Genomic DNA, 17,506 nt, shown 5'->3' on the forward strand with positions numbered 1-17,506 from the left:
CACCGTGGTCTCGATCTCCTGACCTCGTGATCCACCCGCCTTGGCCTCCCAAAGTGCTGGGATTACAAGTGTGAGCCACCACGCCCGGCCCAAGAAATTTTTTAAATTAATGCCACTGTAAAAGATTTGAGCCTGGGCACAGTGCCTTCATATAGTCTATAATCCTAGACTTTGTGAGACTGAGGATGGAGGTTCGTTTGAACCTAAAAGTCTGAGACCATCCTGGTCAACATAGCAAGATCTCATCTCTACTAAAATATAATAGCCAGGCGTGATGGCATGCACTTGTCATCCCAGCTACTCAGAAGCTTAAGGTGGGAAAATCACTTGAGCCCAGGAGGGCAAGGCTACAGTAAGCCAAAATCACACCATTGTACTCCAGCCTGAGTGACAGAGCAAGACCCTGTATTGGGAAAAAAAAAAAAAAAGAGAGAGAGAGAGAGACTTAAAAGATACAGAGGTAATCAAATGACCTCGTCCCCTTTACTGGACTGTTGTAAATGAATCTTGAAGAATGACTGTGGATGGTAAACTATCAGGTGGTGACTTCCATTGCAGCTGCTTTTCCAGATGAGGTATCTTTATTAAAGCAAATCAACAAATCCCCTGATATCTGGTAGGTAGTTACAGTTCTATCCAACATTCTTCTATCTTTAGTTTTAAGGACTACACAAAAAGTCCACTTTTACCTGGCAGGAACAATAATAAATCTTTGCAATCTTTCCCTAAGACCACATCTCACGTTCTAGAAATCCTGATCATCCTAACATCCTGCAGATCAACATACTGGTCCACTACATCATGACAGCACGCTGATTGGTCCAGATGAAAAGGAAACAGCAAGGAAATTAAACGCCTTAGTAAGGTGCAAACCAGAGAACAAGAGTCCCCAGAAAAATTCAAGATTCTGCAACCGTGGTTAAGTTTCAGAGGTCCAGAGGTCTGGTTATGTCAGGATATTCCCTCCAGACTGAAAGACAAGTTGCTCCAACTTGTAACACCAACCACAGAAACAAAAGCCACAGTACTTAGTGGGCCTACTTGGATTTGGGAGCCAATATTTAGCATACTTGAATGTGTGCTCTAATCCAAGTATCAAGAAACATATAAGGCTGCCAATTTTGAGTAAGGTGCAGAACAAGAAACTCTGCAACAAGACCAGACTGTACTGCAAGATGCTCTGCCACTTTTACCTTAAGAGCACTTGCAATGACACTGACACTAGAAGCCCACAGCAAATAATGATGCTGTAAGGAGCCTGTGGCAACCTAATTGGGACAATCACACAGCAGAATGCTAGTGTCTTGGAGCAAAGCCACATCCTCTCATGCAAATGACCATTCTCCTTTTGAAAAACAGCTCCTAGTTCCTTACTAGTCCCAGATAGAGATTAACATCTATCTACGAAACTAATGTCTACGAATTCAGAGCTGTCCAAATGTCATCTGACACACCAACCATAATATTGAGCACAAGCAACAAGTATCCTTCATCAAGTGTTTTATAAGAGATCTGGCTTGACAAAGTCCAAAAGGCAAAAACTGAATAAACAAGTGGCTCAGAATTCAATATCTACTCTCACTATAATGTCTCCTCCTTGTTCTACATCAATAGCTTCTTGTGGAACTCCTTATCATGAAATAATATGAGGGGAAAATACTCTTGGCCCTGATTTACGGATGGTTCTGCATGATATGCTGGTACTACCCCGAAGTGGATGGCTACAGAATTACGGCCCCAATCACAAGGAGAGTGGTGAAGGTAAATCTTCTCAATAGATAGAACTTCAGTCAGTATATATGACTGTTCTTGTATGGATTTAGAGTTGGCTAGAAGTAAAGATCCTCACTAGTTAGCAGAGAATTGCTAATTTGTTAGCTAGATGGTCAGGCACTTGGAAGAAACAGGACTAGAAGACTAGCAGCAAGGAGGTCAAAAACAAAGGTCTATGAATAGAACTCTCAGAGGGTAAAAACATGTATGAACTATGTCAATGCAGACCAAAAGGCATCCATTTCAGAGGAAATGGGAGAAGTTATACACATTATATACATGACAGTAAGTCTCTCTCCACGGGCACTCCAGTGCTTGCTCAATGGACCTGTGTGCAAAATACCATGGCAACAGATACGGAGGCTACGCACAGGCCCAAAAATGTAAACTTCCCTGTACCAGTACTAACCAGGCTACAGCTGTTGCTGATTGCCTAATCTGCCAAACAGCAGTTACCAAAGTTGAGTGGCCAATATCACGCCATTTCCCAGGGGGAACAGCCAGCTATCTGATGGCAGCTTGATGATACGGGATTCCTAGTCATGGACTAGGCAGCAATTGGTCTTCAGCATAACAAATATATATTCTAGGTATGCATTTACCTGTTCTGTCCATAGTTTTCTGCCGTAATATTATATAGTCCATTGCCTGTGGACTGACAGAATGTCATGGTATTGTAGAAAACTTTGCTTCTGATCAAGAAAAGTATTTCAAAGCAAAAAAAAAAAAAATTTTTTTTTCCACTGGTTTACTGTGTATCATTCTGATGAAGCTGGCCTGGCAGAAAAGCTCAATGGCCTACTAAAGACTCATTTTCAACACTAACTGCAAGAGACATGCTGAAAGGTTATGGAGTTCCACCTTACAAGATGAAGCATATGCTTCGAATCAACCAAAAATGTATGATACAGTTTCTCTGAGCATGCCCACTATTGTATTTAATAAACCCATTCACAGATTTTTTTTAAAGCTTTCAGCTCTATAGGTCTTACTCCCAAGGGAGGAATGTTCCAGCAGGGTACAACAACACTTCCATTTTAGTGGGTGTTGAGATTGCTACCCAGCAACTTTAAGGTCCTCTTGCCACTGAATAAATAGTCAAAAAGTTCTACTAGCTTGTATGACTGGAACTGACAAGGGGAAACCTGGATTGATGCTAAGTAACAGGGGCAAGGAGAACTTATGCAGAACCCAGGAGATTCTCTAGGATGCCCCTTAGTACTTCTAAGTCCAATAGTAAAGGTGAAGTAACAATTACAACTTAAAATACAGCACCAGCCGGGCTTGGTGGCTCACACCTGTAATCCCAGCACTTTGAGAGGCCAAGGCGGGTGGATCATCTGAGGTCAGGAGTTCGAGACCAGCCTGGCCAACACGGTGAAACCCCGTCTCTACTAAAATACAAAAAATTAGCCAGATGTGGTGGCCCATGCCTATAGTCTCAGCTACTGGGGAGACTGAGGCAGGAGAATGACTTGAACCCAGGAGGTGGAGGTTGCAATGAGCTGAGATCATGTCACTGCACTCCAGCCTGGGTGACAAAGTGAGACTCCATCTCAAAAAATAAAATAAAATAAAAACACAGCACCAGTGAGGATTCAGATTCTTCAAGAATTAAGATGGGTTGTTCCAGTACGTAAAGAATCCTGACCAGTTGAGGTGCTGAATGATGACAGAGCTAATAAGGAACAGGTAATAGAAAAAAAAGAAATTAGATATCTTCTTGACTATTATACATCCTCTTGACCATCATAAACTGAGGACTAGGCCAAGCGCAGTGGCTCACGCCTGGAATCCCACCACTTTGGGAGGCCAAGGTGGGCAGATCACACGGTCAGGAGTTCAAGACCAGCCTGACCAACATGGTGAAACCCTGTCTCTACTAAAAATACAAAAATCAGCCAGGCGTGGTGGCACGTGCCTGTAATCGCAGCTACTCAGGAGGCTAAGGCAGGAGAACCACCTGAATCCAGGAGGCGGAGGTTGCAGTGAGCCGAGATCACACCACTGCACTCCAGCCTGGGTGACAGAGACAGACTCCGTCTAAGAAAAAAAAATTAAATTAAAAAATTAAATAAACTGAGAACTAGGCCACGCACGGTGGCTCACACCTGTAACCCCAGCATTTTGGGAGGCCAAGGTGGGTGGATCATGAGGTCAGGAGTTCGAGACCAGCCTGACTAACATGGTGAAACCCCATGTCTACTAAAAATGCAAAAAGTAGCCAGGCATGGTGGCGCGCGTCTGTAATCCCAGCTACTCAGGAGGCTGAGGCAGGAGAATTGATTGAACTCAGGAGGTGGACGTTGCAGTGAGCCAAGATCGCGCCACTGTACTCCAGCCTGGGCAACAGAGCAAGACCCCGTCTCCAAAAATAAAAATAAATTTTTTAAAAAGCATAATAGTTTTGTTACATGAAAGTTCAAATATATAAAGTGTGAATGGAGGTGCTGAGTAGCCAAAGGGGTAGACTGTGCCAGTTAATTGAACTGTTGTCTCTGAGCTCCAAATCTACCCTTCAATTCTCTGCTCTATCAGGTTAGGGCTAGGACTCTGCATACTGTATTTCCTCCTTTCAACCAGTTTCCTGGCTTTTAGATTCTCCCAGCAACAGCACAGGAAGGAAACTGGAAAGAAAGATAAAAGAAGAAAGACTTGCTCCTTCTTATTTACTGGCCATTGCCATCAGCACTGTTTCAGCAAAGGACCAGATGCAGTAGTTGATTCTTCCAGTCTTCAGCATTTTGTTTTGGTTTGGTTATTTTAGCATTCCGAGATCCAGTTTCATAGAGCTCCCTCAGAGCTACTACCATCAGTCAAGTAGCATCTCTCTTCAGAGATCTGAGTCCCAGTTTTGCAAGACCCTCGTCCAAGCTCCTGAGCTACCAACTGGGTAGCAGTTCCTAGTCCCAGATACAAGGGGCCTATTCTCTAAGTTTCTAGGTTCTGATAACCCCTAATCTCTACTCTTTGGTTCCTCCAGACCTAGGTGAAAACTGCTTCCTATAGTTATTTCTGTTATCTCAGGATTTCCTTTTCACTTTTTCAGTTTTCAAACACCAGTTAATTTCTTACAATAAAATATCTCTGTTGAAACTCATAGGACAGTTTCTGTTTTCCTAAATAAAATGTCCCATCAATAGAGTAAGGTATAATAAAATCATGATAAATCTACAAAAAAAATTCAATGCAACAATTAAAAAGAACATAGATGCCAGGCGCGGTGGCTCACGCTTGTAATCCCAGCACTTTGGGAGGCCGAGGCGGGCGGATCACGAGGTCAGGAGATCGAGACCACAGTGAAACCCCGTCTCTACTAAAAATACAAAAAATTAGCCGGGCGTGGTGGCGGGCGCCTGTAGTCCCAGCTACTCGGAGAGGCTGAGGCAGGAGAATGGCGTGAACCTGGGAGGCGGAGCTTGCAGTGAGCCGAGACTGCGCCACTGCACTCCAGCCTGGGCGACAGAGCAAGACTCTGTCTCAAAAAAAAAAAAAAAAAAAAAAAAAAAAAAAAAAAAAAAAAAAAAAAGAACATAGATGATCTCTGAGGATATAAGAAGATATCCAAGACAAATTCTTGAGTGAAAAAAAGCAAGGTGGCCAGGCACAGTGGCTCACACCTGTAATTCCGACACTTTGGGAGGCCGAGACGGGCGAGACACGAGGTTAGGAGCACGAGACAAGCCTGGCCAACACAGTGAAACCCCATTTCTACTAAAAATACAAAAATTAGCCAGGCATGGCAGCGTGTGCCTGTAATCCCAGCTACTCGGGAGGCTGAGGCAGGAGAATAGCTTGAACCCACGAGGCAGAGATTGCAGTGAGCTAAGATCACACCACTGCACTCCAGCTAGGTTACAGAGCGAGACTCTATCTCAAACCAAAAAAAAAGAGCCAAGTGCAGTGGCTCACGCCTGTAATCCCAGCACTCTAGGAGGCCGAGGTAGGCAGATCACCTGAGGTCGGGAGTTCGTGACCTGCTGACCAACATGGCGAAACCCCGTCTCTACTAAAAAATACAAAATTAGCCAGGCGTGGCGACGCACGCCTGTAATCCCAGCTACTCGGGAGGCTGAGGCAGGAGAATCACTTGAACCCAGGAGGCAGAGGTTGCAGTGAGCCGAGATTGTGCCATTGCACTGCAGCCTGGGAAACAAGAGCAAAACTCTGTCTCAAAAGAAAAAATAAAAGAAAAAAAGCAAGGTATATCACAACACAATATTTTATACTTTAGTACAGTTACAACTGTACTTGAGAAAAATCTTTGCAAATGCCCATTACTTATAGGAAAATGGCTTTTACCTTCTACCTTATATCCTTCAATAATATGGAAGTTTTATATGCAGTATAACTTAGAAAAGGTCTTAAAAGAAAAATCTGGAGGAAATTAATAAAAATATATCCAAGGATTTAAAGCACTCTCTCTCATATACATCCCAGTATGCCAAAAAATTTCAGAGGAAGCACAAAATGGCTCAATTTCCAAAGACATAGTCCATTCTTATCCAAGCACCCAAGCTCACAACCTAACAAGGAAGCTTCGTTCATCAGCCTCTTAACCAATCCAGGTCCATCAGGCACTAAGGAAGATTTAAGGAAGCATTAGAAAACACAATAAGCAAAATAGTTCCCATAAACTGAAGTTAAGCTTCGATTAAGAAGTTTCAAAGTTTCAACTTTTTTTTTTTTTTGGCAACAGAGTCTCACTCTTTCCCCCAGGCTGTAGTGCAGTGGCGCAACCTCTGCAATCTCAGCTAACTGCAACCTCCGACTCCTGGGTTCAAGTGATTCTCATGCCTCAGCCTCCAAGTAGCTGGGATTACAGGCGCCTGCCACCACGCCTGGCTAATTTTAGTATTTTTAGTAGAGATGGCATTTTGCCATGTTGGCCAGGCTGGTCTCAAACTCCTGACCTCAGGTGATCTGCCCGCCTCAGCCTCCCAAAGTGCTGGGATTATAGGCATGAGCCACCGTGCCCGGCCAGTTTCAACTTTAAGATGACTTATAAGCACATTCTGCTTTTTAAAAGAAAAATCTAGAATTAGAACATTTCCAAAAGGAGAGGAAAGGAAAGAGCAAAAGAATGGAGGTGTCCATTGTAATATAACCCCAAAAGAGGCAATATATTAACTTCTTACCTTAGCAACTTTGTGGTTTGCTGCAGTCTCATGAGATGTATTTTTTAAACCATCTTTGAGCTGTGTGATGAATAAATCATAACCTTCCGTACTAGAAATATCTACCTTTTCTAAACATGCTGATAAGAGTTGCTGTGCCTAAATAAAAAATAAAAAATAACAAAATCACAGAAAATTCAACACAAGAACAACAAAAAATCAAATTCAGATCCTCTTTCAGATATTTTAATATGCAATGACTATGACGGGTACTATACTAAACTTACCTTTTAACAAATCTACTTAAACAATAATTTAAAGGGCTGTTATAAAATCAAATGAGATAAAGCAATGTATTCAGTGAAGTACTACACAGTAAAGTTTAAACACAAAGTAGTTATTATAAACCAAATCAAGATAGAAAAATGGACAAGCTGAAACCATAAGCAAAAATAATACAGGAAAAAATCTGAAGAGACAAAGTCCTCCAATGAGCTTTAAATAAGCTATACGAAGTCATAATAGAGGACACTAAGTCAGCAAGTAATATGAAAAAGCCCTTTGCATTGTTATCCACATATTCAATATGAACTACTGTAATAAAGATATATGTTAATATAAGGAAAAGAATATATCTACACTGAGCAAATCAAAGCTAAGACTCCATACTTTAGGGAAGACAGTGACAAACTAATCTGACGCAGTAAAGGAAGCCTGGAATGCTGGAAGATCTACAAACAGTATTATCTGAACAACAGTTACAGCTGTGATTAAAGTAAAAAGAGAAAAAAAAAACAGATTTAACAGCAAACAAGGTGGAGGAAGGGATAGAAGCTAAACAGCATTTCACTGTAGTAGGAAAAACACTGACTTGAGAATTAATAAGTGTTCAAGTATTTTATTGTAATTATTTAATTGTTTGTTAAACCTAACCATAGTTTTATAGTGTTTTTTTCGCTGCTGATTATATATCCTGATATCAGCTGGTTTATATTACTTAAATTAGGAGGAAAAAATGTTCAATTTTTTCAAATGGTTTTTCAAAGTTTCTACTTGTTCAAATCAAGTAGAACTAATTAATTCTCTATCCAAAGATTTTAGACATGCCTCCAGACCCAAATACTCTGATGAGAAAAAGACAGCTTCTCTGTTTTTGGAACTCAAACTTCCAGCAACATGCTTTCAATATTAACATATAATAGACTACTGTTATATGACACTAAATGTAAAATCTAAGTGGATATACTTTATTGGACATACTTTTTTGATAACTTTCATAACAACTTAGCATGAACACAGAAATAATATCTCACTTTATTAGAGAACACAACATAATCTTTTACATTCTATTTAAGGTGATGCAAAATCCAGTAATTATGAAAAATGTACTTTCAAACTGCAGGATATGAATGCACACAAAAAGAATTAAAGTTGGGCTACACTTAAAAATTAAGTAAAGAAAATTTAACACTACAGAAAAGTATATATGGCTAAAACTTAAAACTCAAGTTATTGAAAGACATGATGCATAGCAAAAATTACTGGTTGTGTGGCCGGGTGCGGTGGCTCACGCCTGTAATCCCAGCACTTTGGGAGGCTGAGGCGGATGGATCAGTTGAAGTCAGGAGCTCAAGACCAGTCTGGCCAATATGGTGAAACCCGTCTCTACTAAAAATACAAAAATATTAGCTGGATGTGGTGGCGCATGCCTGTAATCCCAGCTACCAGGGAGGCTGAGGCAAGAGAATCACTTGAACCCGGGAGATGAAGGTTGCAGTGAGCCAAGGTCGAGCCACTGCACTCCAGCCTGAGTGACAGAGCAAGACTCTGACTCAAAGAAAAAAAAAAAAATTACTGATGTTTACCAGAGTCTATTCCTCTCTCATTTTAAAATATATATATATATAAAAAAAAAAAAAGAAAAAAAGAACCACCTCTTTCCCAGTCTCCCTCTCAGCCTGGTGTGGCCATGTGACTAAATCCTGTCTAATGGGGTAAATATGAGGCTCTATGAGAGAGTATTTGAGTTGTGATAGGCAGAAAGAGAACAAAAACAAATGAGTAGGAGAGGCGGCTGCGGGTTAACGGACAGGGAAAGGGAAGGAGAGAAGAGAGAGATGCCAGAGTGCTCTCCTCTAGCCTCTTGCCCTCTCTTTCCCTGTGACTGGGAAATAATGAGACCTAGAGCAACTGTCTTAAACTCCCAAGCTAACCCAAGTGTTGAGGTTGGCAATGCTGGCCATACTATTATTGGACTATTATTGGAAACAAGCTATCCTATTTAAGCCATTGTTTTTTTGGGTCTCTGTTACAGCTGTTTAACCTGTGCTGATGCACCATTCACACCTAAAAACACCACTTCAACAAGAATTAATTATGCAGAGAAAAGGTGAGTAGTAATATTTAAATGAAGTTGTGGTCAATAAGTAAATTCTGTTTTTATAGCAATACATATAATAACGTCCTTAAAGGATGACTTAATTTCATTTAACATCTAATATGTCTAAGATTACATTAAGGAGAGGACCACATTGATACTTATTTCAACTTACCTCTGTAACGGGTAATTCAAGCTGAACCACATCATCCTGCTTTGAAACTGGAGTTTGCAGAGCAGTGTCTAACAACAAGATTCCATTAAGGTCCTTCCTACACCCTACTGCATAATCATCCACAAATATAACTTTATCCACAGCAGAAATATACTGACATTTCACCTGTCCACCTGGTTTAGCTGTTAAAAGAACAAAAATTCAACACTTAAGATTTTCAGGCCAGTGGTCTATTAAAAATAAATGTTTACATAGTGACTAAACACAATATATTATCTTGAATTGGATCTTAAACTGGAAAAAACTTCTCTAAAGAACATTATTGGGCCGACTGGATTAAATTCAAATATGTACCATAAATTAGATAAAAGTATCAATGTGAAATTATCAAAATTTGACAACCAAATTGCTATTATAAAAGAACATCATTGTTCTGAGAAATAAACACAGCAACAGTACAGCGAAAATGAGCATGATATATGCAACCAACTCTAAGTAGAATAAAAATATGATGTGTGTGTATATATATATATATATACACATACATACATATATATAAGGGAATAATAAGCAAATGTAGTAAAATGTTTAAAACTAGTAGAGCTGGGTAAAGGGTATATAGGGAAGTTCTTTGTAACATACTATTCTTGCAATTTTTCTGTAAGTGCAAAATGAAAGTGTTCAAAACAAAACTTTTAAAAATGAATTAATGGATGTTATTTTTTGCAAAACTCAATAAGCATAAAGACAGCATGGACAGTTATTAGATACAGTAGTGCCCCTCCTTATCTGCAGTTTCACTTTGTGCAGTTTCAGTTACCCAGTCAATAGAAGTCCAAAAACAGGTAAGTATAGTACAGTAAGATATTTTCAATCAAAGGTCCAAAAGTAAGTACAGTACAATAAGATATTCTGAGACCACATTCACATAACTTCTAATATATTATAATTGTTCTATTTTATTATTAGTTGTTAATCTCTCACTATGCCTACATTTTAAATTAAACTTTATTACAGGTATGCATAAGAAGAAAACCCAGCTAACTCTCGAACCACACAAGTTTGAACAGCATGAGACCACTCATACATAAATTTTTTCCAATTCATATACTGAAAAAAATTTCAGAGATTTGTGACAATTTAAAAAACATGCAGACAAAACACGTAGCCTAGAAATATCTAAAAATTTAAGAAAACAGTATGTCACTGATGCATAAAATATACGTAGATATTAGTCTATTTGATCATTTACTGACATAAAATATACACAAATCTACTATAAAGTTAAAATTATCAAAACTTATGCACACAAATAGTATATGGCACCAGTCAAGAAAAATGTAAACAAATGTAAAAAATACAGTATTGAATCATAACTACATAAAATTAACTGTAGTATATATTATAAAACTGTGATAATTTTGTTCCTATTGCAGTAAGTTCAAGTGTTATGAGTACCACCATGTGACCCTAATCATATCCAGGTGAGTAGTTCATCTCTCAATTGTTAATTGGTAATCACAGTAAAAAGTGATCTCTCCTGATTCTCATGTATTTTCCTTTTTTTTTTTTTTTTTTTTTTTTTTTTTGAGACTGAGTCTTGCTGTGTCCCCCAGGCTGGAGTGCAATGGCACCATCTCAGCTCACTGCAAGCTCCACCTCCCGGGTTCATGCCATTCTCCTGCCTCAGCCTCCCGAGTAGCTAGGACTACAGGTGCCTGCCACCTCACCCGGCTAATTTTTTGTATTTTTAGTAAAGACAGGGTTTCACTGTATTAGCCAGGATGGTCTCAATCTCCTGACCTTGTGATCTGCCCGCCTGGGCCTCCCAAAGAGCTGGGATTACAGGGGTGAGCCACCATACCCGGCCATCTCATGTACTTTCATCGGGTTTAGTGCAATACCATAAACCCTGAATAACACTATGAAACCCATAAAAGGTAACACTAGTGATGCTGGAAGTGTTCCCAAAAGGCAGGGACAAATCATATGATTACAAGAAAAAGCTAAATTGCAAAAAAAAAAAAAAAAAGAGAGAGAGAGAGAGAGAAAGAAAATACATTTACGGCACTATATTGCACTTATCAATATGGTAAATATATGTCATCTGTTTACAAAATGAACCCTGTACCTGAAATGGCACGCAACCACAGCTGGAGACCTCAGTCTATGGTACATATCAGGCAATTCAGCTTTTTCGGCCCGGCATGGTGGCTCACGCCTGTAATCTCAGCACTTTGGGAGGCCGAGGTGGGCGGATCACAAGGTCTGGAGTTTTTTGGGGTTTTTTTTTTTTTTTAGAGACAGGGTCTCGCTACGTTGCCCAGGGCAACTCCAATGCCTGGGGCTCAAGCAATCCTCCTGAGTGGCTAGGACTACAGGAACACACCACTGTGCCTGGCATGTCAACATACTTATCGGTAAAAGACTGAATACTTTCCCATACAGATCAGGAACAAGACAAGGATGTATGCTCTTACCATTCCTATTCAATACTATACTAAAAGATCTAGTCACTGCAATAAAAAATCAGGATATAAAAGGCAAACAAATAAAAAAGAAATAAAGCTGTCCCTTTTTACAGAAATATGATTACCTATGTAGATAAAAATCAATCATACTTTTCTATACTAGCACTGATTAATCTAAAACCGAAATTTATTTTTTAAAATACCAGTTTACAATAGTTCTAAAACATACTTAGACATACATATACACAAAAGGTGTATATGTATGCTGAAAAGTATAAAAGGCTGATTACACAAATCGAAAGCCTAAATAATACCATGTTCATGGACTGAACAAGTCAATCTGGTAAAAACGTCAACACTCCCCCAATGGATCTACAGATTTAACGGAATTTCAATCAAAATCCCAGGTGGGGTTGGCATGGTGGCTCACACCCGTAATACAACACTTAGGGAGGCCTACACAGAAGGATCGCTTGAGCCAGGAGTTTGAGACCAGCCTGAGATAGACCCCATATCTATCTTAAAAATTAAAAAAAATTAGCCAGGCATAGTGGCACACACCTGTAATTCTAGCTACTCGGACACTGAGGTGGGAGGATCACTTGAGCCCAGGAGTTCAAGGCTACAGTGAGCTATGATTGCACCATATAAATAAACTGACTGAAATGTATTTGAAAAGGCAGTACCACAAGAAATGTGGTACTGGCAAAGGACAGACATAATAGAGTCAAGAGATATGACTATATAAACATGGCCACTGGATTTTTTTCAATTATGTAGTTTTTTAAATTGTGGTAAAATAAACATAAAATTTACCATTTTACCATTTAAGTGTACAGTTGAGTGGTATTAAGTATATTCATGCTGTTGTTTATCCATCAGGATAAAGGGAAACTCTGTACCCTTTAAATAGTAACTGACTTTTATCCCCTCTCCCCAAAGCCTGGCAACCACTTTGCTACTTTCTGTCTTCATGAATTTGACTACTCTAAGTATCTCACATGAATGGAAGGAATCATATAGTATTTTTCCTTTTGTGACTGGCTTATTTCCCTTAGCATAATGTCCTGAAGGTTCCTCCACATTAGAGCCTATGTCAGAATTTCCTTCCTTTTATCCATTCAACTATCAATGGACAGACACTTAGGTTGCTTCTGCCTTTTGCCTATTTCGAATAGTGCTGCTATGAACACTGGTGTACAAATATCTCCTTGATTCCCTGCTTTCAATTCTTTGAGGTACACACCCAGAAACAGAACAGCGATCATATGGTAATTCTATTTTTTCCTTAATTTTCTGAGGAAACTCCACCATTTCCCATAATGGCTGCACCATTTTATATTCCCACCAGCAGTGCACAAGAGTTCCAATTTCTCCATATCCTCACCAACACTTATTCTCTGTTGTTGTATTTTGTATATGGTGTTAAAGTCCAACTTCATACTTTTTACATGTGAGTATCCAGCCTTCCCAGCATCATTTGTTGAAAAGATTGTCTTTTCCCCCAATGAATGGTCTTGGCCTCCTTGCTGAAAATCATTTGACCATATATGCAACAGTTTATTTCTGGGCTCTATATTCCATCAGTCTATATGTCCATCTTTATGCTGGTACGTTACTATTTTGATTACTGTAGCTTCGTACTAAATTTTGAAATCAAGTGTTAATCTTCCAACTCTGTTCTTTGTCAAGATTATGTTAAACTATTTAGGGTCCCTTGAGATTCTATATGAATTTTAGAGCAGATTTTTTTTTTTTTTTTTTTTTCAGAAATAGAAAAAAGTTATTGGGATTTTGATAGGAATTGCAGTGAGTCTGCAAATTGTTTTGGGCAGTATAGATATCTTAACAATATAAAGATAGTATGAAGTTCTGGCAAGGATGCAGAACAACTGGAACTCTCATACATTTCTAAAGGAAATACAAATGGTACAGCCACACTGGTTTGACAGTTTCTTACAAAGTTAAACACACACTTACCAAATGGCCCTGTAATCCCACTTCTGTGTATTTACCCTGGAGACATAAAAGCTTATGTTCACACAAAAATCTGTACTCAGAAGTTTATACTCGCTCTATTTATAATCATCAAACACTGAAAACACCCAAATGTTTTTTTTCTTTGTCTTTTTTTTGAGACAAGGTCTCACTATGTCACTCAGGCTGGAATATAGTGGCAAAATCACTGCTCACCACAGCTTTGACCTCCAGGGCTCACGTAATCCTCCCACCTTAGCCTCCCAAGTAGCTGGGACTACAGGTGCACATCACCATGTCTGGCTAATTTTTTATAGATACAAGATATAGTATTTTTATAGATACAAGATATAGTATTTTTATAGATACAAGATATAGTATTTTTATACATACAAGATATAGTATTTTTTGTAGATACAAGGTTTTGCCATGTTGCCCAACCTGGTCTCAAATGATGTGCCCACCTTGGCCTCCCTAAGTGCTGGGATTACAGAAGTAATAAGCCACCACACCCAGCCCCAAACATACTTCAAAGAGTGACCGGCAAAACAAATAATGATACATCAATACAATGGAATACTATTCAGTAATAAAAAAGGAATGAACTACTAATACATGCAAAAACTTGAAAGAATCTCAAGGGCATCATGCTAAGTGCAAGCAGCTAGTATCAAAAGGTTACATACTGAATGATTACATTTCAATAACAATGTAGAAAACACAAAACTCCATAGTATGGAGAACAGATCAGTGGTCCCAAAAGATTAGTGGTACAGGGAAGATGTGACTACAAAGGGATACCACAGGGAATTTTTCCAGGTGTTGAAACTGGTCTGTATCCTGACTGTGATGGTGGGTTACATCAATCTATGCATGTGTATACCTGTATTACAAGTACACAAAAAATAGGCAACTTTATAGTCTATAAAAATAAAAATTTTTAAATGATATTGTAAAAGAATAAACACGCCTGAGCGCAATGCCTTCACACCTGTAATCCCAGCACTTCAAGAGGCCGAGGCGGGCAGATCACTTGAGGTCAAGAGTTCGAGACCAGCCTGGCCAACCTGGTGAAACCCCGTCTCTACTAAAAACACAAAAATAACCAGGCACGGTGGCAGGCACCTGTAATCTCAGCTACTCGGGAGGCTGAGGCAGGAGAATCACTGGAACCCGGGAGGTGGAGGTTGCAGTGAGCTGAGATCATGCCATTGCACTCTAGCCTGGGCAACGGAGTGAGACTCTGTCTCAAAAAAAAAAAAAAAAAGAATAAACACATGGGGCAATAGCCTATTAACTATGCTATTAACTAAGGAGGGGGTAGTTCATAACACATCACTATGATCCAAATTCCATAAAAATATATTAAACAATAGAAGACGCCAGGCACGGTGGCTCATACCTGTAATCCCAGCACTTTGGGAGGCTGAGGCGGGTGGATAGCCTGAGCTCAGGAGTTTGAGAGCAGCCTGGGTAACACGGTGAAACCCCTGTATTTTGTCTCTACTAAAATACAAAAAATTAGCTGGGCATGGTGGCACGAATCTGTAGTCCCAGCTGCTCGGAAGGCTGAGGCAGGAGAATCGCTTGAACCCAGAAGGCAGAGGTTGCAGTGAGCTGAGATTGCACCACTGCACTCCAGCCTGGGCAATGGAGTGAGACTCCGTCTCCAAAAAAAATAATAATAATAATAGAAGTAAAAAGAAATGCCAAAATGTTAACAATGCCATCTCTAGGTAATGAAATTATACGTACTTACTTTCTCCTTAGTCTATCTAACATCCTATAAGGTATGTCACTTTTTTTTTTTTTTTTTTTTTGAGACGGAGTCTCGCTGTCACCCAGGCTGGAGTGCCGTGGCGTGATCTCAGCTCATTGCAAGCTCCGCCTCCTGGGTTCACGCCATTCTCCTGCCTCAGCCTCCCGAGTAGCTGGGACTACAGGCACCCACCATCATGCCCAGATAATTTTTTTGTATTTTTAGTAGAGATGGGGTTTCATTGCGTTAACCAGGATGGTCTCGATCTCCTGACCTCATGATCCGCCCGCATCGGCCTCCCAAAGTGCTGGGATTACAGGCGTGAGCCACCGCGCCCAGCCCAGTATGTCACTTTTAAAATTGAAAATTTCCTTTTTTTTTTTTTGAGACAGTGTCTCACTCTGTCGCCCAGGCTGGAGTGCAACGGCGCGATCTCGACTCACTGCAACCACTGCCTCCCAGGCTCAAGCAATCCTGCCTCCTCAGCCTCTCAAGTAGCTGAGACTACAGGTGTGTGACACCATGCCCGGCTAATTTCTGTATTTTTTGTAGAGATGGGGTTTTGCCATGTTGCCGAGGATGGTAAAATTGAAAATTTCAAAGGAAAGAAATTTTTTTAATTAGTTGCCAATTCTAAGACTTTAAGAAATAGTGTACAACCCTAAAAAACTTGCAAAAATGTTACAAGAAATACATTATCTTTTCAAACTGACAATACACTGTAAAACTCCATTTCCACTGAGATCTCATCAGACTTCAACGCTTAAAATAACCTATTAAAATGTACTGTATGCAAAGATCATTCAAAGTCAATAAAAAAGATACAAGCCTGTATCAGAACATCTCCTGTAACCCAAAAATATATACACCTACTATGTACCCACAAGAATTTTTAAAATTTTTTAAAAAGAAGGTACAAAATTAATGTAAGGTTCTCACAAAGCTTTTGATATAATTAACCAAAAATGAAATCATTTAATAAGGGAAAAAAAATGTTACTAACACTATAGTATTAAAAGCCAAAATGAGTATTCCTATAAAGCAGAACTGACTGCAAAACAAGTTTGGGAAAGGTCAGTGACGGCACCACGAAGAAAGGGTAACACATGATAAAACACAACATAAAACACAATGCAGGGACAGTGTTGTTTCAGGCAAGAGAACCAACATCTACTTAAGCACAGAAGAGGTTCTCCAAAAGATACAAAATTACTGGAATTAAGAGTTCCAAGTTATGATTCTCTTCATTCACATTAACCAAAAGTGTCATCAGACCACTCTTATTTTGCTATAATCTTTAGTATCTGACATCATTTGTTTTGAAAATATAATCACCACGAAAAATTTATCATGGAGAGGGCTCAATCTCTAAAGACCTACTAGACCTACTACTCCCTGTAAGATACTTGCTGTGGGGTTTCTTCATATACATTGTTCGATTTATCATAGTTAAATCTCTCAACGTCTTGGGACACATAAGTTTTATTTTTCCTTTAGGATGCTGACCAGGCACACTCGTGAGTGCTCTCTCTCTCTCTGTGTGTGTATGTGTATGTGTGTGTGTGTGTGTGTGTGTGTGTGTGTGTGTGTATATATATATATTTTTTTTTTTTTCTTTTTTTAAGAGACAGGGTCTCATTACGTTGCCCAGGCTAATCTGGAACTCCTGGTCTCAAGCAATCTTCTCACTTCAGTCTCCCAAGTAGCTAGGACTACAGGTGTGCAACCTGGCTAAACTGGCTATAGTTAAGTGAAATTTGAAGACTAACTTCCCCAACTGATGTTGGGCAAGAGAACCCTTAACCATCTGTAAATCAATGGCACCGGGCAAGATGGCTCATGCCCGTAATCCTAGCA

At 39.6% G+C, this 17,506-nt stretch overlaps 1 protein-coding gene across 9 annotated transcripts in view; it reads right to left on the bottom strand.

Annotated features, from left to right (window-relative positions):
- The window catches only part of BIRC6 (baculoviral IAP repeat containing 6), a 258,422-nt gene that overhangs the window by 228,049 nt on the left and 12,867 nt on the right, over nucleotides 1–17,506 (bottom strand). For all 9 annotated transcript variants that reach the window (XR_004027064.1, XM_030800387.1, XM_030800383.1 and 6 more), the window contains exons 2-3: nucleotides 9,443–9,624; nucleotides 6,912–7,049 (exon numbers count right to left, since the gene is read on the bottom strand). Coding sequence is in view for 8 of the 9 variants with exons in the window: in XM_030800387.1 (XP_030656247.1) it covers nucleotides 6,912–7,049; nucleotides 9,443–9,624 (320 nt within the window). In the remaining variant the exon portion in view is untranslated. The remainder of the gene's footprint in view (nucleotides 1–6,911; nucleotides 7,050–9,442; nucleotides 9,625–17,506) is intronic.

The sequence above is a fragment of the Nomascus leucogenys genome, chromosome 19, assembly GCF_006542625.1.
Source record: "Nomascus leucogenys isolate Asia chromosome 19, Asia_NLE_v1, whole genome shotgun sequence".
Classification (NCBI taxonomy): domain Eukaryota; kingdom Metazoa; phylum Chordata; class Mammalia; order Primates; family Hylobatidae; genus Nomascus; species Nomascus leucogenys.